Source organism: Zootoca vivipara, chromosome 2 (assembly GCF_963506605.1).
Source record: "Zootoca vivipara chromosome 2, rZooViv1.1, whole genome shotgun sequence".
In the NCBI taxonomy this organism is placed as follows: domain Eukaryota; kingdom Metazoa; phylum Chordata; class Lepidosauria; order Squamata; family Lacertidae; genus Zootoca; species Zootoca vivipara.
In genome coordinates, this window is record NC_083277.1 from 28,026,615 (window position 1) to 28,047,856 (window position 21,242).

A 21,242-nucleotide genomic window follows, 5' to 3' on the forward strand; every position below is an offset into this window, starting at 1 on the left:
AACATTTTTGCAAGCATTAGGACATTAAAGTGGACTTGTGAGTATTCAAAGGAGGCAAATTTCTAAATGCATTTCTCTTGGAGTAAACCGTATAGAATTGGACTTGCTTTTGAGTAGACTCATAAGATGGCTCTGCTAATGCATGCTCTGATTTACAGCTTGCCATTTTCCTGTTTCGCTTTTGAAAGGTTTTCCAGGGTGTGGTCAGGCACAAGCTATATCTGTGATGTTCCAGATCAGCATGACAAACCTATGTTGACACTATTACTTAAAAATATATATATATATTATGTACTAGTAATGTAATTGTGGCACACCATAATGGTGGTTACTTGGGAGGAAAAATAGCAGTATGGATGGTTCAATCTCTCCTTTTTTCTTTAAAGCAGCTTTTTAGCCCTTATGCCAGCTCAAATAGACTCAAAATGTAGAGCCAATGCCCCAATGCCCCCTGTGAAACCAAACCCAAGCATTTATAACAGAACTAGCTGGATCTGTGCGCAGTCTGTTAAACTCAGAGTCCCCCTGTTTTACGCATGTTCTGTTTATGCAGGCACATCCCTATGACTCCCCCCACCCTGTCTCGACCCATGACGTATCAGGCCCCCTCTTGCCCCCACCCCCGGTTCATTCCTGTGACTGGTCCCACTGTGTCCTGACCTATCTCGTCCCCTCCCACCCCCCACCCAGGCAAGTCAGTACCTCCATTCGGCCTAGTCTGTAAAGGCTTTGGCCTAGTATGTAAAAGGGAGCTGAGGTGCTGTTGAGAGGAAAGGTTTTATAGGTGCAGTACCAGTGTAGCCGCCGCTAGAGGGCACTCGTTTGCAACCTGGTTCTTTTCCCAGAATGCATTTTCGTCTGAGTGGTGTGTTTTGAAACACGGGGTTTTGGGGTTTTACCAGGCACAGGTGTGACATCTGTCTTTGAAAACGGTATGGGGTTAGTCTCATATTCACATGTGGCATTTTGTCAAAATTTCAACGCAATCGGTCAAGCGGTTTTGGTGAAACGTGGATACTAACGGACATGGCCAGTTTACATTTTTATATATAGAGATGTGGCTGGCATGTGGTAATGGGAAATTCTGGTACAACACACAACTATAAAACGTACATGCACGCTCTTGAGAAGAGGAAAAACGAAGAGGGAAGGAGGCCTACATTCAAAATAAGCTAAGGATGGAGAACCTTGAGAGAGAAGTAAGCACATCTTTCAGTGCTTTTCTTTGACTAGATCATAACCTGTGCATTTAAGTTGTCATCCACTCCGGAACTTTGGGATACCAAAAGCTAAAAACAAAAACCAAACAGAAATAGAGAATACGGGAAATGTTTAGTAGCATACTTTTTGAGTTTATTGACCTATACAAAATCATAGGTCTTTAAAAAGTCAGGAGTAGTAAAAGAATAGGCAAAAAAAGATATCCTTGTTTCTAAAAGGCTATACAAATATGCACAAAAGAAATAAATTATTATTTTTGTTTCTTTTTTTCCACGTTTATTCCAAACTTTAACTCTAATAATACAAATGACTAAGGACCAGCTTAACAAATTCAGAATCTCTCTGTATATATATATATATATATTTATAGAATTCTTTTTACATGATTTGGAGTATCAGTTAAAAAAAAGGTTCAAAAACCTTCCCCCCCCCAAACCTTTCTATTCACAATAACAAGGAGTGATTCTGCATTTTGTATTTTTTTTTAAAAAAGGAAGATCCCCAAACAGCACCATTGGATAGAATCCTGAAGTACAGTATAGCTGAGAAACAAAATTATTTTTTATAAGTTTGCAAAATTACACTAGGTAAACTTTAGTTAATTTGTTCCTACAGGTAGATGATATGAGGTAGGCTTATTCCTCCTAGATAAAACCTGCAGTTGAGTTCTTCCTTTGTTTGCACAGAAAAAAAAATTCACTTACTTTGTGTACATGCTAATTCATCACTCTGTTGCCCCGATTTATATAGGAGGCAATTCACATGAGTGGAAACAGGCTTCCATTCACAGATCCCACAGATGGCTATGCTAGTCTTCTTCACGTATTACTTGTGTGAAGGCGGCAACATGGAAAGAAAGGTACTTGAGGTCACAAAAAACTCCTCATATGGTAAGGGATAACAAGTGGAGAGTCTTTTTCTATCCGTGGAAGCTTGCCACATTCAGGATTCTTAAATCACACAGGGAGCTTGCAGGGATAAAAAGGCTCCCCACTTCAGAAGTTATCCTTCAACACAAAAGGGGTCAGAATGAATCATGCACCCTCAAGAGCAGGGTAAACACACAGCCTTGCGGTCCATTTATATCTGTGTTGCCTCTTTGTTATTGTGTGAAAACGGCTACTGTCAGCTCAAGCCAGATCATTCTCCAGCCTGGTACTCCTTCCCCCTTTTTCTCTCTCCTTGGACAACAGATAATGAACACTGATCACATCTTGAAGGTGAGAGGTTGCACCAGGAGAGAAGCAGGGGCTATTCAAGTATTCTGCTCTATTCCTGACTTCATTGACTGGGACCAGTGAATGCATAGTGCACCTGCTTTTTACAGATAGCATATTTTACAATTTAAATGCCCTTTGATTTTTAAGGCACCAACTTGGTATTACTGTTAAGTGCAATTGTGTCCACTGTTTTGTTTTTTAAAATAATACTGGTCAATATAGTGAAGCCGTTCAATACATTGGACATATTGTCACATCAGTAATGCAAATATTCTTGCAAACTTTCTGTTTCTTATTGATGTATCAAAACCAAGTGTTTCCCTGTGCATTCCACATTTAAACCTGCATGCATTCTTGCATAAATGAAAATTTATCATGGAGAGTTGTAAAATTACTCCCCACTAGGAAGCAATTTGAAGATGCCTGCTTGCACTTTCCAGAAAACAGCCGCCCTGCTGTCCATAGCTGCCAAGTTTTCCCTTTTCTCGCGAGGAAGCCTATTCAGCATAAGGGAAAATCCCTTAAAAAAAGGGATAACTTGGCAGCTATGCTGCTGTCACAGATTTATGTGGTACATTGCAATGTGCAACCACTGCTTCTTTTCTTTTCACGGTGCTTCGATAAGAGAGAGACATTCAGGACAGCACATCTTAAAAACATCTTTAACCTCATTCAAATACTGTTTAAAACCCCAAACATTCTTCAAGGAGTGCTGCAAAGTCAACCTTCTGCCTTGTAGCCATTCAGTGTGCCACAAACTTGTCTTCTTGATCAGCAGATGCTACGACAGAAGCGACTCTGAATTTCTCTCTGAATTGTGCTCCTAAAATGGTCCCAAGAAGAATCCCCTTTTCACTTTTTTTTTGAAGTCTGCACCATCATCTTCTTTCCGTCTTTTCAAAAAAGTGCTTTCCAAAATACTTCAACCAAAGGCTGCATTTTGTGGTAGGAGATTTAAAACCAGACCTCTTCCTCATTTTGGTCTATTTGGATTCATATTGTTGTGCTAACGTGGATAAGAATCTGCAGCTTTGTCTCGCTGAATACTTCATCCTCCCATAACAGTCCTCATTTCTGAGTTGCACCAGGAAGCTAAGTTTTGTTTTGTTTGCTTTGTAGAACAGCATAAAGGTGCAAGGCACATGGGGTAACTGAAGCCAAGGCTAGGCTCACACTAAAGTCCCAGGCTTCGAATCCTCATGCCAGAACAGTCCCTGGTCACCGTCTTGCAAGTCTCCTTCCAACTGGTCCCTGTTGCTGCTGCCCAACTGGCTTGTTTCGGCATACATCCTGTAAAACATAATGGCTGTTAGTGATATGCAAGACGAACTGCAAATTCAGGTGCTGCTCAATAGTACACTTGGAGAGACTCATTTATATTCAATATAACCTTATCCTCAAAGCAGTGAGATTTGAAAGTAGAATCAAGAGGACTTGCACCAGTCTGATGCTGAATCATAACTGGGACCCAAATTTACTGGAGCAGTAAAGACCCAGGAAGTAGATAATAGCCACAGTGAATATTGGTTTTGGTGACAGATCAATCCTGTATTTAAGCTTGTGTATTTAATTACACATTACAAGCCCCTGGCAACTGACCGGTTATAATGTTTGGAACATAAATACCCATTAAGAAAAGACATATCAGAGTATTTGCTTGGCATTTCTATCTCATCCTATTCTGCAGAGTCCAGGTTAGGTCACAGCACATGTATAAAAACAGCCCACCAAGATGCTAGTTTTGACAGTGAAAAAGCCTGCAAACTGGGCTCCTCCACAGCCAGTGACAGATGAAGGGTCTCTTAAAGAGTAAAAGGAGCTCCTTCTTCCAGAACTGGCAATGGGAGCATTGGTCAGTGTTCTGGATTGGAGCCAATGAAATAAGCTGTTGTTTATGATGTTGACTTGTTTAAATAAATTGTAATTGAGGTTAATCACAGGTTATGTTTTGGACACTGCAGTTAACAGACAGTAGGAGAGGAAAACACCCCATTGCCTCATTGCACCTGCACTGGAGAAGAGAATTATCATGCACGGAACACTAAGCCATCATTTAGCATTACAGCTAAATCAGGCCTTTGTGTAAAGCTGCCAAAATAATGGCCACTCCCCTCAGTGTTTGACATTAGGTGAGAAAACTCAGGCAATTAGTAATAAAATTAAATATGATTATAACGTAACTTTTAGCCACCCTGTTAAAAAACTGAACACCGCAAGGACTTCAATGAACCATTGGATGGGATGCTTTACACCATGGGTAGGCAAACTAAGGCCTGGGGGCTGGATCTGGCCAAATCGCCTTCTAAATCTGGCCCACGGATGGTCCGGGAATCAGATTGTTTTTACATGAGTAGAATGTGTGCTTTTATTTAAAATGCATCTCTGGGTTATTTGTGGGGCATATGAATTCGTTCATCCCCCCCCCCCTTCAAAATACAGTCCGGCCCCTCACAACGTTTGTGCTGCGGTGCCTCAAATTTAATATTGTATTTTCTGCCCGTTTCATTCTTGGCGCTAATAACAATATTGCTGACACCCTATCCTGTTTTCAGATGGAGCGCTTCAGATCCTTGGCTCCAGATGTCCAGCAGCTTTTGGAATATTTCCCGGTTCAACTTTGGAACCTTGGCAGCAGCTAGTCCTGTAGGGAGTACAGTAGTAGCATCTATTTCTCCTTCCACTTTGAGGTCTTATAAGAAGGCCTGGATGGACTTTTTAGCTTTTAGAGCACAGCTATTGACTAGCAACACTACAGAGTTGCCATCCATGCACCAGGTGTTGCAGTATTTGGCTCACCTGCATTTTATAGGTCGCGCTGTGAAGTCCATCTGAATTCAGTCTTCTGCGATTTCATTTTTCTGTAAGTCCCTAAATTCTAGAGACCCTTGTGCAAAGTTTGTGGTATGAAAGGCTCTTGGGGGCTGGGCCAGATTGCAGTCACCTAAGTTGCCAGGTAGGAGGCTGATCACATTCGATATTTTATGTGCTATGCGCAGCAAGCTGAGGCTAATTTGCTGGTCTATTTATGAGGCGAGGCTATTTTCGGCAGCCTTTTCAATTGCATTTTTTGGTGCATTGCATGTGGGTGAAGTGGTGCTGGAGTCAGCACGAGGAAGGGCTCCCAGGGGCTTGCTTTTGCAGGAAGTTCAGCTGTCTGATGCTGAGCTGGTGCTCACTATTCACAATTCAAAAACGGACCAGTTGGGCAGAGGCACCTTGATGAGGCTGCCTGCCACTGGTAAGCACGGCCCTTGTCCAGTGAAAGATGCAAATAAATATTTGTCACTTCGCCCGCCTGGGGATGGCCCCTTCCTGGTCCACGAGGATGGGTCCCTGTTAAAGAGGCATCAATCTGCTGCAGTCTTTAAGCAGAGGCTTGACAGGCATATGTCAAGAATGCTTTGATGGTGTTTTCCTGCTTGGCAGGGGGTTGGACTGGATGGCCCTTATTGTCTCTTCCAACTCTATGATTCTATGATTCTAAGGCAATCGCAGCAGGTGGCCTGCTGGTCAGTGAGTTTGCACCTCATTCCTTCCGTATTGGGGCAGCTACTACTGCTGCACATTGGGGCCTGTCCGTTGACAGGATTAAGGATCTGGGCCGCTGGAGATCTGAAGCATACAAGGGTTATTTTTGGATGCAGCGCTAAGGTGCAGTTTCTAATGTTGTTTTGTTCATTCTTAGGTCCGCCTAACCTGCACGTCTGGATAGGTGGGCACAGCATTGTCCACTGGGCCAGCAGGAGGGCGGCGGAGTCTGGATTTGGACACAGGCTCAGGCTCCCCAACCACGTGTGCGTATCCTGGATATCCAGATGAGGAATGCGTTGGGAGGAGCTTCTCCTGACAGTGCAGGTGTCTGCGGAAGGCATGCCTGCGGCGATGGTGGTGCAGCTGGGGGAGAACGATTTGCCAGCTTGAGCCTGCGGACCCGCATGCAGGAGGACTTGGAAGAGTTGAAGGCAGCTCTTCCTGGACTCAATTTTTTTTGGTCGCAGCTGTTGCAATGACATGTATGGCGTGGAAGCCGATGCCCAGCTGCCACCGAGAGGGCCAGGAGGCACGTCCAGAGCACAGTGGCCAAGAAGGTTCTGACTTTGGGTGGAATGGTGATCCGTCACCCAGGCATTACCTTCTGTGATGTGTCCCGTTACAGGCTTGATGGGGTTCATCTGTCTGTGATTGGGAATGATCTATGGCTGACCGCCATGTCAGCGGGGTTAAGGGATTGGTTACAGGTGTGAGTGGTTGGTGGCAAGCACAGGTGCTCGTGTGGCAGATAGGCACTGGTTCAAGTGATAGGGATGGGAGAACGGTCTCGCCATCCCTATGTGAAGGGTATTCCATTAAAGGAATCCAGGGACTCAACTTGGTTTGGTCAACCCCTGTGCCCGTGCCTGAGTCCAGGGGGGCATCTGGGTGGTGGACATAGCCTGTTCCCGGCTTTCCGCCTATCCAGCACTCCTTGGCTGACCTATGCTGGTGCCCTGGGTCAGCGCCACCTGCAAGGGTGCAGGGAGCTAGTCAAACCAGAGCCTATGCAACCACTCACTTTCTGTAATCAATAAAGTTGGGGCCTAAATTCTGCCAAAATCCAAACCAAAATTTGAGTCAAGTGTGAATTTATTTAGCGGGGAGGTCTCTGGGTCTGACCACGCAAGTGAATGAAGAGACGGAGCATTGTCTGCTTGAGCTCAGTTCTCAGAAAAAAGTTGAAAACTACAGAAGTGGCTTTCTTATGTGTAGGCTGCCACATTCCAACAGGTAGACATATATATCACAATGTAAACCAGCAATTCCATTGTAAATGGCTTACCTGCTTGGCAGTGGGTGGTTGCCATACACACTCCCGTAACAGCTAGCATAAGAGGATTGAGACAGCGTATCATAATCAGGAAGTCCCAGTGCAATCTGATTCCGCCAATTCCCAGAGGCATTTGTAGAAGATGCTAAAGCAGAGGGGGAATGAAAATAATGCTAGCGGTGACTAACTTGCCTAAGGATTCAAGCATGCTTTTTTTTCTTCACATACTCGAAACACAGCCATTAGTTAGAAGCTGTTTTTAGACAGAGACAAATAAGTGGAAGACACGAAGAATGTTTTTTATATTGTAAACCACCCTTCGGCTGAAGGGCGGGTATAGGAATTTAACAAGCAATAATAATTAATAGTAGAAGCTCAAACTGTGAGCAATTGATGCACTGCTACCAGAAAAGTATAGTCAGCTATGCAATGAGTTCACAGAAGTACCACATAGATTCACTGATGAGAATAACATGCTCAGTTAACTTGATTAGGGCAATGCACCTCCTTTTTATCTACCTTTAGGTTTTAATCCAATCAAGTTACAAAGAAAATCACAGAAAACAATTCCTCTGCTTTTTATCTTTCATTACTTAGTTCTGCTCTAATTCATAATTTAAAAAACGATCATAACACTGTTTTCCCTTAGATTCCTTACCTCCACCATACATATTCCTGAATATTCTAGATTTAACAAAAGTGATACTTATTAATGTTTTATTTTAACTTAAATTCAGTAACTCTGTTCTTATATATGGTAGGTTCTATTACAATAGTTGCATCTTTTTCTAATACACAAGTGCCCACCCTTCTGTCAGAAAATTACTCCCCCCCCCAGTTGTGTGAGGGTTTATCTATTATTAAGTCTTTATGAGCTTTGCGTATTCAGACAGTTTCTTTCAATGGCTTATGCAATTTTCAGTGTTGGGCAAGAAGTCCATGCACAGGTATCAACACATTTTACATTTTTTTAATATCCCCAAAGCACAGATACTGGTTGAAAACCCAATATAAATCTTAATATTTGTCTTATTCTCTTATGTACTTGTCCCTTTGTGCAGTAATTTTCGTGGATAAACATGTTTCATTAACTGCCTAGATCTCGCCACTATGAGAGGCAGGATGTTGAACTAGATGAGCCACCTCTGAGCCAGTAGGCTTGTCCCCAGTTTCTTAACCTCCTGCACACTGTTGACACCCAATTACTTTGCAAACCAGCTTGACCATTCTTTCTCAAACCAGTTTAGCAAGGCTTCTACAAATTATTTTAGCTCAATCCAGAGCTCTGTCGTTCTTACACAGCACCATATCTAAGCTGACACTGAGAAACAATATTAAAGAAATATGTTCCCCATTAAATGTTTCATGTAAATGAATAAGCAACAGTAGGTAGGGTTGAATTTAAACACACACACACACACACATGTACTCGTGCACACAGATCATCTATTTGCACAGAGTAATTACAGAATGTGAGATTGGTCTAATACTCCGTCTTATGCAGTATTATGTATCTATTTACTATTCTCATTTTTAAAATTATATCCTGTCCTTTTCTTGTATTTAGGATGGATTACATAAAAGAAACTTCAATGAAATGCACTGGAAAACAATAATAAAACCAGGGTAAGTGGGTGGACTCAACAGTTTAAAACAATACATACAACAGAAACTAAATATGTCTTAATCACTCATGAGCCTGTTCCATCCTGTTTGGCCTAGGCAGGCCTGTCTGCAGGCATGGGGTAATAACAGAGAAAAACTTGCTCTTGTGATTTTGCCAACCTAACCTCTGGCACAGAGCAGCAAGGCCTCTCTCTAGGTGGTACCAGGGGCAAGGGAGGGGTACATGGGAGCAGGTGTACACAGGCTGTTCACTGCTTTCAAGTTTTAGGCACCATGGCATGGACCTCCAAATCTACCTACTGATGAACGCAGCTCCTTTCAAACAAGTGCAGTATGTTTCCTACTACTCAATATTCAAGGCATCTGGTTTCTGCACCAGATACATTTCCAGGTAGTTTCAAACAAAGAAGTACCAATAGGAAGTTGTATAGAACCAAGAACCTGCTAGTTGCCTTCAGTTCAAAATTCTGAAGCCTCTCCATATTAAACAAGCTGTATTTATTTTCATATCCAGCTTTTTTTTTAAATATCCCAATAGTTATTCCTGCTTCCAAAAGCTGATCAACTGGATAATTCCTCCCCCCCCCCCCTGCAGCCTGTGCTGCTCATTGCACGGATCAACAGGGCAAGACTAGAAGCATTTGCTCCAGAGGCACCAGCAATCTACCTGAGTCTCTGGGCTTTATCTCTGCCACCTGAAGCAAAGCCCTGTAAATGTCCCAATGAACACAGGAAGCAGGCCTTTCTATTTACCAGAATGGAGGAGGCGTTCATTGTGTGCGAAAAAAGGAATTCAATTTAGATATGGACGTGTTAAGTTGTTACAGTCAGAAGGACCCTGGTTGTGTCGGTACACCTCATACACCCACGAGCAATTGCTGGGCTCCAGAGCCCACGATATGTATGAAGTTGCAGAGGCACAAAATGGATAGTTACCTGAAGAGAAAGATGACGCGCGGCTGCTCGGACAACAGGGGACCTGCAGTCCAGCGAAGCCCAGGCTCCTCTGTGACCCTCTGTCGGCGTCAAAGCCTGCCTGCAGGCCATGAGCCTGGTCTTTGTGCCCAGAGGCACGCTGGTACCAGCCGCGAAGATGCTCTGCTACTAAGGCCTTGTGAATGTTTTTGGTGATGTGCTCAGATTTCACGGACGGCTTCCGCGGCAGGCGGAGGGTGGCGTACGGGTTGTGCGGCACTCTCTCCATCTCGTCCTCGTGGAAAGACCTGAAATCCCGATAGCGGCGCTCGTGTCCATAGTGTGCCGATGAACGGTAGGAAGGGTTAACCGTGTACTGGCCCTCCGTGCCATTTTCATACACGTAGCCGCTATTGTAATACACATCGCACTCCGTGTAAGGGGCGTAGCCAGGAATGTAGCAGGTGACCGACGGTTGCTCCTGGCTTTTTGGGTAGCCGCCATTGCGGACGTCCTTCTGGGCAAGGTTTGGCATGCTTCCCGAATTTGCAGCAGAAATGTTCTGTTTCTTGGTCCATCTCCTGTTTCTTGTACGGTTGTCCAGAGTCTGGGTTGTATAGCAGGGGCTTGGGCTTGAGGTCACGTAGTATTCCGCGCTGGACTGGCTGGTGTAGGAGGACCCATCATCTAGGATTTCTGTACTGCTGCTTCTTGGAGATTTCGAAAGGGTGAACACTGGCTTTTCGCTGGCAGTCTCAGACAGCAAGTTGGTTTGGGACTCTAAGCTGCCCCTCCGCTGCCTGCAGTGCTGGGGGGATACATCCGGCCTGAGAAAGCAGAAAATTGCCTTTGTTACAAACATGGCATGCAGTTCTATCCAACAAGTAGCATAGGGCAAAGCTACAATACTTTGAATTACAGGAAAGGTAGGCATTGGTTATAAGTAAAAAACAAACAAACATAAGAGCAATGAAACAAGCTCTCTATGGAGGCTGTGACGTCTTTTCCCATGAAGTCTTTCATGGGAAGTCCAGGCAGGAATCTAACAGGGATATAAAATATCACAAATGTAATAGGAGGTTCTAGTTACAGGTAGGTAGCCGTGTTGGTCTGAGTCGAAGCAAAATAAAAAAATTCCTTCAGTAGCACCTTAAAGACCAACTAAGTTTTTATTTTGGTATGAGCTTTTGTGTGCATGTACACTTCGTTAGATACACTGAAACAGAATCCACCAAACCCTTATGTATATACATAAGGGTTTGGTGGATTCTGTTTCAGTGTATCTGACGAAGTGTGCATGCACACGAAAGCTCATACCAAAATAAAAACTTAGTTGGTCTTTAAGGTGCTACTGAAGGAATTTTTTCGTAATAGGAGGTTAGAATAGTTGATGTTCCATGGTTGTAGTCTACTCCACAAGAGTCTCAAATATCTACTTGCTATACTAGGATTTCATGTATCATTTGTTGGCATTCATCTGTCTCGGGAGACAATGGAAGAGTGCAAACCTTGGAGAGTTACAGTGCCTGCTGCGGCTGTAGAGACTGATAGGGTGTCACAGGGCTAACCAGTGTTTCCCAAACTTTTCAGTACTTCCTGCGACAAACTTTATCTGATTCTGAACATCTGTACTATTCAAACATTTGTTGCAAAAAATAAAAATAAAATGAAGGAAGATAAAGCAGCAAAGGAAGCAACATTTGAGTTCCACTGAATAATTTCAAGCAAAGCTTGTAATTCCTTCAGTTTCAAGGATACTTAGGAATGTCTAACATCAGGTTAGGGAAATCTGGGGAAGCTCCCTCAGCCTTCAAGAGATGCAGGAGCTTGGTTTACTGTTGCTGATTGAATGCAAATATATAGGGGATAGGGGACCAGCAATAACTTACTTCTAGGGGTAAGCAGCTTTTGGGAAATTGGGAATGCACCCATCATCTCAAGCTTTCAAATGAGTGCTATGGCGGACACACCCATGATTTCATCTATTATTTTATGATATGCTTCTTATCATAAAGAAAGATTATGGATGAGCTAATTCTTTTCTGCTGGAAATGCTTTCTGGGGGAAAGAAAGAAGAAAACCAGCTTACTGTAAATGAGTGCTACTATACGCATTGCGTGTGAGAACTGGTGTTGTGGGCATACTTCTTCCACCACGGTGCTGCCTCTCCACTGTTCTGTACGGGCTGCTGTGTGTTGACAAGGGGTCTCTGTGATTATAAATAGAGGAATCCGGTATGTGGCCACCATCCCAATATCTTCAATAAAATGCAAAGCAGAACAGCATTCGTGTTACTCGCCGACAGATTGAAAGCGGAAGATTTGAAAAGCACAGGAAAGACAGTATACAAAGCAAGCACAAAGTTCATTCAGGAAAGCATTGTGCAGAATGGCTGCTATTTTGAGAGCTGCGGAAGCGGAACTTTTAAAAACAGGGCAGAAGAGAAAACGAAAATAAAAGCAGAAGTGAAACCAGTTAATTTAGCAGTCATGCTTTGTTGGGATGGTGGTGCAAGTTCATGGAATACTAAGATACAATCTCAAGTGACGTAGAATGGATGAGGAGTGTAGAAGTTAGAAATAATGGTGAGGAATTCACACAAGTGGTTCTGCAAGTGTACTGAGGATCTCTAACTTTCTCATTCCCACTGAAGGTCCTTACGCTTCATTAGAAGCAGCTTGGAAAGGTCACCTGGCTTGCTGTAGCAGCCTTTGAAGGGGCCCAAAGGACTGCAGTGGTCAGAGAAGAGCTCAGAAAACCCTGGGGGTGGAGATGAAGGCTTTTGAGGTCCTACCTAGAGCCAATCACTCGTTAAGCTTTTCTTGCAAGTTCCACAAGTCCAGCCACTTTTTGTTTAACCTAGCTCCCCTACTGAATAATCTAAAATGTTCAGTGTTGCATGCCAACACACAGAAATGTGTCTTCAGTTCACGGATGAAAGGAAGTTCAGCCATGAGAAATCACTCAACGACAACTGACCCCCCACCCCCCACCCCAAAAAATGTATTGCAAGTCATTTTGCACGCTTCTTTCTTAAGAGGCAGAGAAGGTGATGGATGAGTAAATAAATAACAGCAGCATTTTAAACATATCATCACCTTTGTAGAAAAACTAAGCAAATGTTACTGAAGTTTTTGGCAACGTCAGAAATTCTGTACCTGGAGTGCCTGGATTCAAGGAGTTGCTCATTCATGGAGGACTTCCTGAGATGGATTCTCTCCACCCCAAGGGATTTGGGTGATGGAGATTTTGGAGAAAGTGGCACAGAGTTTATTCTTTGGCCTGGCACAGCAAGATAATCACTACCTGCTTAAAAACAACAACAACAACACATGGTTTAAAAACTTGGAAGGATGAGGAAGGCATGTTGTGTGAATCCCTAGCAACACTCACATCCTTAATTAGAAGAATCTCTCAACCCTATCATTTTGCATGCTTTTCATTTTACAGAAAGTTAAACAATACAAAGGGAAAGAAGCAATACATAGTTACAACAGGATTTAGTTGAATGTAAAGGCGAAGTCCTGCACACTCCTGGCATATTTCATGAATTAATTTATTGAGATGTTAGCCTTCTAATGCTATGTTTTCATTAAAAAGGAAGACAGATTTATTACGCCTAAGCAAAATCCCAAGCCACAGGGTTGAACAATGTAGCACTTTAATACAGACCAGCAATGATAGAAACTCAGGTATAAGGGCTGATTTTTTAGTATTCAACAGTCATTCAGGTATTAAAGATTCATCCAGTCCTCTTTATAGATTTAGCAACTGAGTTTGCACAAAAGACTGTTTCCTTAATAACTGTGATTGAGAAATGATGGAGACTCAGAGTTATATACTCACAGAACTTTCTTATGTATTGCTAATCTAGGATAATGATTGGGAGGTCAAATAGAACATCAAGAACATAGGAAATTCCATTACTGCAAGTCAGACTATTGGACAATCAAGCTCAGTACTGTCTACAGCGACAGGCAGTAGCGGCTCTCTAGAAGATTTTCCCAGACTACTTGGAGATGTTAGGGACTGAACTGGATTCCTGTTGAGTTACAGGACTTCCCTAGTACTGTGGACTTACTTTCTGTCCTGTTAAAGCAAAAACTTTCCGAGGTTTGAAAGAAGCACATTCGGACCATATGTTTGAAATATCTGTCCCGCAAACATGTTTAAGCCCCCAAAACGTGGGAATTCCTGAGGCCAAATGGGGTCAGTATTGTATCTAATGAGAGACCAGCAGACGTTTCTCGTGCACACATTTGGATGTATATACATTGAGATGCAAAGCAATAATCATAATCACAGATAAACAAATTCATGGAACGAGCCCCGTGAAGGAGGAGCAAAGTTTTCTATTTATATAGGCATACGCCTGGAACTCCAAAGTATCACTTTGGAAAGGGAATGGGTCATGCAGAGCAGCTGGTTGTGACATTTCGTGAAGAGACAGTTGCATTTTCATTCAGTCTCAAAGAGCATAACAGCTGTGACGAGTCAACTGGGGATAGGGGGGGCTGTGCAGGAGAGCTAGTTATCTTATCTCCCCACCTAATGTGCTCTATACATTTCTCCCAATTCCCAGAGTGGCTTAACAATCAACGTCTCTTCCCAGGGAACTCTGGGAATTGTAACTCTGCGAGGGGGATAACTTTCAGCACCCTTTCCAAATTACAGGTGCCAGGATTCTTTGGGTGAAGCCATGACTGTTTAAAGTGGTATGATACTGCTTCAATTGTAAGATGTGGGCCAGGGAGAGAGAGAGAGAGTGAGAGCGAGTGATAGCCAAGTCCTTAGTTGCGGCTTCCCAACTCTGGAGCACTCTCCCCTAGAGGCTTCCTGACACTGTTGTCTTCACTCCTTTTTATTTGCCCAGGCTTTGAAGCTGCAGAGGAAGCTTTTTATTAGCTTCTCCTTATTTATTCTTTCACTGACTACATCCTATTCGTTGCTCTCCTTGTTGTTTGTGCTCCACCCCCCCCCCCATATATATATATTTCTTTCATGGCTAGATGCCCAGGCAGCAAGCTTTTCTAAAAGTTTGCAGGGCACAAATCTCCTCCTCCTCTTAAGTGGATATATTTTATTATTATTAGTTGGACAAACTAAAAGACTTATGGGCAAACCAAGCTATCGCTACCAGTTAATTCTACACTACGTCTGAAATCGCCATGAGCTTCAAGTGTGAAAATTTTTGCAAAGAAAAAAGAAAAGCTGAGGACTAAGTCCTCTTCCTGATGACTCAGAAGCAAGATCAGATATGACAGTGTGTTAAAAAGAGAGCCATCTAGGTCATTCCATTATTGGCGGAACCACAGCCAATTGGGACTGGCCAATCAGAAAAGGCTTGCTGGATCAAAGCTATGGAACAATTTGCACTGTAGGAGTTTGGGCACTAAAGTTACAGGTTATCTGTCTAAGCAATAATGAGTGGGAAGGGAGGGACGGAGGGTGTTTCTAGACAGCTAATGACTAGATGAAGGAGTATGGCTAACCCTGCCTGTTGTCAGCTGGCAGGAAACACACAACCCAGATGTCATTATGGCAATTAAATAAATCATGGGAATCCTGAAAAAAAAAATATATATAAAAGGATAATAATCACTTGTTTGTGTGTTAAACAGGGAGCTATATCTCTCAAGAAATTGCATTAGCACACCAGATTTCTTCTTATTCTCATCAAATTAGCAGTTAAGCCCTTTTCAGAAAATGGCTCAAGGTTAGCTCAGGATCGCCATAAACTTTGCTGTTCAGCGCAATGTTCACAGGATATCATGGGGCACAATCTTAGGCAACAGTAATGGTGGCAGTGATAGAGGGAGAGGGGGAAAATAGGGTTGCCATACACCCGCAATTTCCTGGACAAGCCCTTGTAAACAGCATCAGGGAGGAAAGTGCTGAAATGTCCGGGAAAATCCGGGTGTATGGCAGCCCATGCTGGAAGTGTAGATTTTGGCGAATTTCATTAAAAATTGCCCAAAAAGTCTTCTTCTTTTTGAGATTTTTTTTATAAAAAAGCTCAACACCCCTAGATGACGTCCAAGTATGTGCATATTTGTAATTATTCTGCTGGACAGTGAATGTGTATATTTATTGCAAGTGTTCAAGGTGGGGGTGTGGGGCAGAGAGGAAATGGGCAAAAAAGCGTGTCTCTCTTTGCAATGGCGAAGTGGCCAGCTGGGAGTATCTCTCATGGGAGGGATAAACCAACTTCAGTAAACTTTGCCGGCTGCTTGAGTCTTATATGCTAATCCAGTGTTTAAAAAAAGGTAAAGGGACCCCTGACCGTTAGGTCCAGTCACAGATCTTTCTGGGGTTGCGGCGCTAATCTTGCTTTACTGGCTGAGGGAGCCGGCATACAGCTTCCAGGTTATGTAGCCAGCATGACTAAGCTGCTTCTGGTGAACCAGAGCAGCACATGGAAACGCCGTTTACCTTCCCGCCGGAGCGGTCCCTATTTATCTACTTGCACTTTGAGGTGCTTTCGAACTGCTAGGTGGGCAGGAGCTGGGATTCGAACCGCTGACCTTCTAATCGGCAAGCCCTAGGCTCTGCGGTTTACATACAGCCATTACCTTCCTGTTTATCTAGGTCAGGGGTGGTGAGTCTGTGGTCCTCCAGATGTTGCTAGTCTACAACTTCCACCATCCCTGACCGTTGATCATGCTGGCTGGGGCTGTTGGAGACCAACAACCACTGGTGGGGTACAGGTTCCCCACTCCGGCTCTTAAAGAAAAGGAACAGACAGAAATATTCATAGACCCTCATGCTGTCTTTAGAAATAAGCCTGGCTTTTTTAAAAGGCTATGTACAGTACAATACATTCCAGGGGGAATAGCCAGTTCCCTAAGAATACACAGTATAAAATCAGGGAGTTGGGACATCCCCACTTTGCTGTGTTTTATCCGCTTGTGCTGAAAAGCAAAAGCCACATACCATCTTCAAATGTTGTTGTGTCAGACAAAGAGCTGCTCTCAGAAGGGATGATTTCATCTGGGGGGGAAGAAAAGAAAAAAAGTTTTAAAAAAGACAAATATTGCAATCTGGAACATTAAACACAGGGCACAGCTGTTGGGTTCACTCACTCAGGTTTGTGTATATTTACAGGTTCTGATATAATGATCAACCAAATTACCATCAGGAGTACGAAGAACAAACATAAATACAGCCCCACAACTTAAAAACAACCAGGGGGAAAATAGAATCCATAACTCCTTTTTGATAGCAGGTGTCTTGGTTACTTCAGAAAAATAAGCATCTCTAGTGTAGTCAGAGAATCTAACTCGTCTCAGATTCTGTGAAGAATAATGCCAAACAAATCAGCTGTTGGCCATTTTTAAAATTCTTCTCTATATTACAATAGCGTCCATTGATGCTGGGCCACACGCATAACATTTGCTGCACTCTGCACAAATGTTCACCACTATAAAATGCACAGGAGTCATACCAGAGCCTTTTACCATCACCCAGGATGTGCCAGCAGACAGCCCAGCACAAGCAAGACCAACAAAACTGTGGATATGGCTGCCAAATACATTTGATCTATCCACAACTGTGCTTTCTGTTGAGCAGCTCCAGAAAGACACAGCTGCAACAGATTCATTGCTGAACCAGAAAGCTAATCGGCAAATTTTTCCAAAAGAACTATTCACCTCTTTTTATACTGTCAGATTTCAGAATGATGAGGCCGCAAACAGCAGCAACACAAGCTGCTTGCAGTGTGTTTTGACGAGCACTTGGCACAAACTGATGGAGAACATTGCTGCTCTCTTACATGGCTAGCTAGTCATTGTTCACAATGAGAAAAGACAGGCAATGAACTTGAGAAATGGCACACACTACCTGCTGTAGGCTAAGTTTTACCTTTGTCTAGCAAATAGCGTGAGAAATAATAATGGTAAACAGAACTTAATAAAATAATGGCAAAACAGAACTTAATAAAAAGTAGGACGTTTTTCAACATGTTAAGGCAGCGATGAGCGTCCCAAATTCTGTAATCCTTTTCTTTTGACACTCAAAATTAATCCTCTGGTTCCTCGACTGCAGAGAAGTGCTGAAACACAACCAGGCTTGCTTACTCTGCCTTCTTTCCATTAACTTCTACACAAAGCTCTTTTTCTCTCCTCTCTCTCTATTATGTGTATTTTGTCTCCTTTTAGCTTTTTGCCTTGATGCATCATTCTGTTCCCGTATCTTTGTTCAAAGCAGTCCTCAAAAAAACTTTCGTCATCCTCACTTTGTTCTTTGAAGTAAGGAAGAACATTTTGTGATACCCAAGATCCCAATTCTTACTTTCTTACAAATAACACTTCTAAGATAAGGGTATATATTCTAAATTCACCCTCTCTCATGTGTAAACATTGGAGGTTCCAATGGCAGCACCCAACACATTTTAAACTAGCTTAGAAGGAACTTCCTGTCTTGCTACTTACACCATTTTATTGAATCATAGATCTCTTAAGCGCGAAGGCAAGCATCAGAATGATCTACAGTAATGGACTCCAATTATTACTCTTTGTGTCATTATCATTTCCCTTGATATTTTCCCCCTTTACCCTGATGATAACAACACTGTGATTTTTGCATTCCTGAACATTTTGCAAGAAATTATTTTTCAGTGATCTCATGTTTAAACAATGGAGGTTACAACTGCATTGCTGAGGCCTCTTTAGCGCAGGAGGGAGTTCCTAGTTTGTAATCACCATGTCATATCCTTTTATTAGTGTTTCCCCAAACACATCATGGGAATGGACAAATCCAAAAGCGGTTTTTTTTCTCCATCTCTCCCCTTGTCACAATCCTATGTGACATTACATACAAGGGGTGAAGTACAAACTCTTAGCTTTAAAATCAGAGATGAGTGGATGCCAACAGTATGCCAGAAATCACACTGATGTCAGGAGTGCAGACAGATAAGCAAGCTGTGCAGGCCTGCTGGGCAAATAACACGGTTCAGTTGCAAGTGAAGCTGCTAGTCAACTACAGTGCAGGACAGAAGGAACTGGCTTTCATTGGCATGCAACTAACATCGAAACCGACCCATGGCTTGGTCCCATACTTGCCAAGTCCTGGACTGCAAAACTTCCGGTGTCACTTTGCCCATCTATGGGCACCAAAAATGGCCGCCGCTGGCAACGGAAGTTGTGTGTACACATGTCCAGAAGTGCGCAGACGCAACCTCCAGTGTCGCTTTGTCCATCTATGGGCACTGGAAATGGCTGGCGCCGGAAGTCACGTCTACACACTTCTGGACATGCGTAGACGCGACTTCCAGCACCGGCCATTTTCGGTGCCCATAGATGGGCAAAGCAGCAAAAAAAAATATAGATTTTTATTTGCTTAAAAGGCCGTCGGCAGGAGCGGAATAAGGGAGAATAATGGGGGGACCGCCGGGAAACGGTACAAAAAAGGGGGTTTCCCGGGAAAAACGGGGTACTTGGCAGTTATGCTTAGTCCCCATGTCAATTGCCCAGCTTTTGCTCCCAGCAAATGGCACCTTTTAGGCTTCCCTTGGCTTGATTAAAGAGTCCATTTTGGTATCTGGTCATTTTCTCCTCATGAAGGTGCCATAATCACCTTCACCCTAATCTTCACTTTGATAAACTGTACTAAATTGTACTCCTCATGCTCCTGCCTGATCCGGTTTGTTTCCCAGCGCCTGAGTCATTTCAGGGAGCTCTCCTCTGTACATTTCAGTGTCATTTCAAAATGCACTCTTGACCAACCACTCAGACCATGCATTTTCCTGCATTCATCCTCCCACGTGTCTGCCCAGCACAGAGGTGTTGACAGCTATGTGAAACAAGTGATTCTGCATCAGTTCCCAGGGCAGCCCGGGGTAATATGCCTGAATGGAAGGGGCCATCAGGATGCCATCCATACCCAAACCAGGCCACTTTTGTCTCGTAGATAAAATAGTGCAAGTGTGCCTAAAGCAGCCGTGCCAAATTCCTCCCCACCCCCAATCCTGCTTCAGCAGCCTGCCATGCCCCATCCTATGCCAGGAGGTTCAAGGGGCTGTAATGGGGTTTCCGAAGGAGGCAGGAAATCCCCACTGCACAAGAAACATTCCTCTTGCTTGTCTCGGCATCCAATCACTGTTGACTTGTTAATATTTTCAGTTCATTGAAAGGCACACAGATAATACAATACTGAAGTCACGTTATTATCTACGTACAGGTAATAAACGATGCCCTGCCAGCTACTCACTGCTACATGAACATACATGCAGTTGTATGTTCTGCTGTGCGTAGAAATGACGGCATGGTGGCACATCAAAGAGAAGCAGCTCTAGGGCTAGTTGGAACAACTTGGTTTGGAAACTGAAGAGGCCTAATTTGGACTTCTCAAAAGCCAAATTTGGGGCTCAGGAGCTTCTTCTTCTTTTTTTTAAGAGCCCCTGGGCAGACGATGACTGTATTTATTCACCCTGCTGTGTATTATACAACTGCCCCTAGATTGTCCCCTGTTCAGGGGGAGCAGTCTCCTCTAAAATCATCATTCCAGCTCTTAGAAAAAAGAAGTATTTACAAGCACCTTACAATCCTCTTTCACAATGGGTCTCTGATATAGGCACTGTCTCGTTACAATGTCGTTACTTTACAAACTCTTAAAGACAACTGACATATAAAACTATGCACGCTTCATTCTTGCTATCTTGCTGGGAATTCACAACCAGACACCATCTACACACACACACACCTTCCCCTTGCTGCCAACTTTTCTTACACGTCTCAAGACCTAGCTTTAATTATGTGCTTGATTCATAATGCGCCCAGCATTAGCCAACAGATCACACAACAATTTCTGCTCAAATCAGCATCCGATACTCAACAGAACAAGGTACCACACTAGTTTCGGCTGGGAGATGCCGCCAGCCCTTCGACATACAGCAATTCGTTGGTTTGCGTTCTCCGTCGAACATGCCAGCACTTGTGCTGCACTTTGAGACTCTCTCTGTTCCCTTTTAACCACATCTTACATAAAACACGGCAGTCAGATTACAGGTAAGCTCCAGACTTTGCTGAACGCAGAGGCTCTGGTTTCTGCTGGGCAGGACTGCATCTTTGCCTGCCGTTGGTATCAAAACCATGTTTTTCTTCCACAAGAGAAAAACACACCCAACAAAAAGTACTTGAAAAACAGATTCAAATCCTCATAAGAAGGTTATTAGATCTCTGATACCTGGTAAGGTCAGGGTTGATTTCTGTGTAGGTTTCTTTCCACACTTAATCCTATACTCATTAATGGAATTTTCAATCTCCTGAAGCTTTTTCACTGCTTCTATGTACTCCTGTTTCCTCTTCTTCTTCACATTTTTGCATAGGTCTGGCTCACTGGAAAGTTTCTTCACAGCTTCCACCATCTTTTGCTGTATGAAGAAGTTGCTCTCCAGATTCTGCAGAGCTGGGTCCTACGGAGCCAAAATAAAGCAAAATAAAATAAAATAGGGATTTCCC

The 21,242-nt window shown here is 43.3% G+C and overlaps 1 protein-coding gene across 6 annotated transcripts in view; it reads right to left on the reverse strand.

The window, feature by feature from the left end:
* Nucleotides 1–708: 708 nt before the first annotated feature.
* The window catches only part of FRMD4B (FERM domain containing 4B), a 237,002-nt gene continuing 216,468 nt past the window's right edge, over nt 709–21,242 (reverse strand). For 2 of the 6 annotated variants that reach the window (XM_035106673.2, XM_035106669.2), the window contains 7 exons: nt 20,968–21,196; nt 16,720–16,776; nt 12,945–13,095; nt 11,876–12,043; nt 9,808–10,613; nt 7,258–7,390; nt 709–3,731 (listed from right to left, as the gene is read on the reverse strand). In XM_035106673.2, coding sequence (XP_034962564.2) covers nt 3,611–3,731; nt 7,258–7,390; nt 9,808–10,613; nt 11,876–12,043; nt 12,945–13,095; nt 16,720–16,776; nt 20,968–21,196 — 1,665 coding nt within the window. In that variant the 3' untranslated portion in view covers nt 709–3,610. The remainder of the gene's footprint in view (nt 3,732–7,257; nt 7,391–9,807; nt 10,614–11,875; nt 12,044–12,944; nt 13,096–16,719; nt 16,777–20,967; nt 21,197–21,242) is intronic. The other 4 variants (XM_035106670.2, XM_035106672.2, XM_035106671.2 and 1 more) reach the window with 4 other exon arrangements.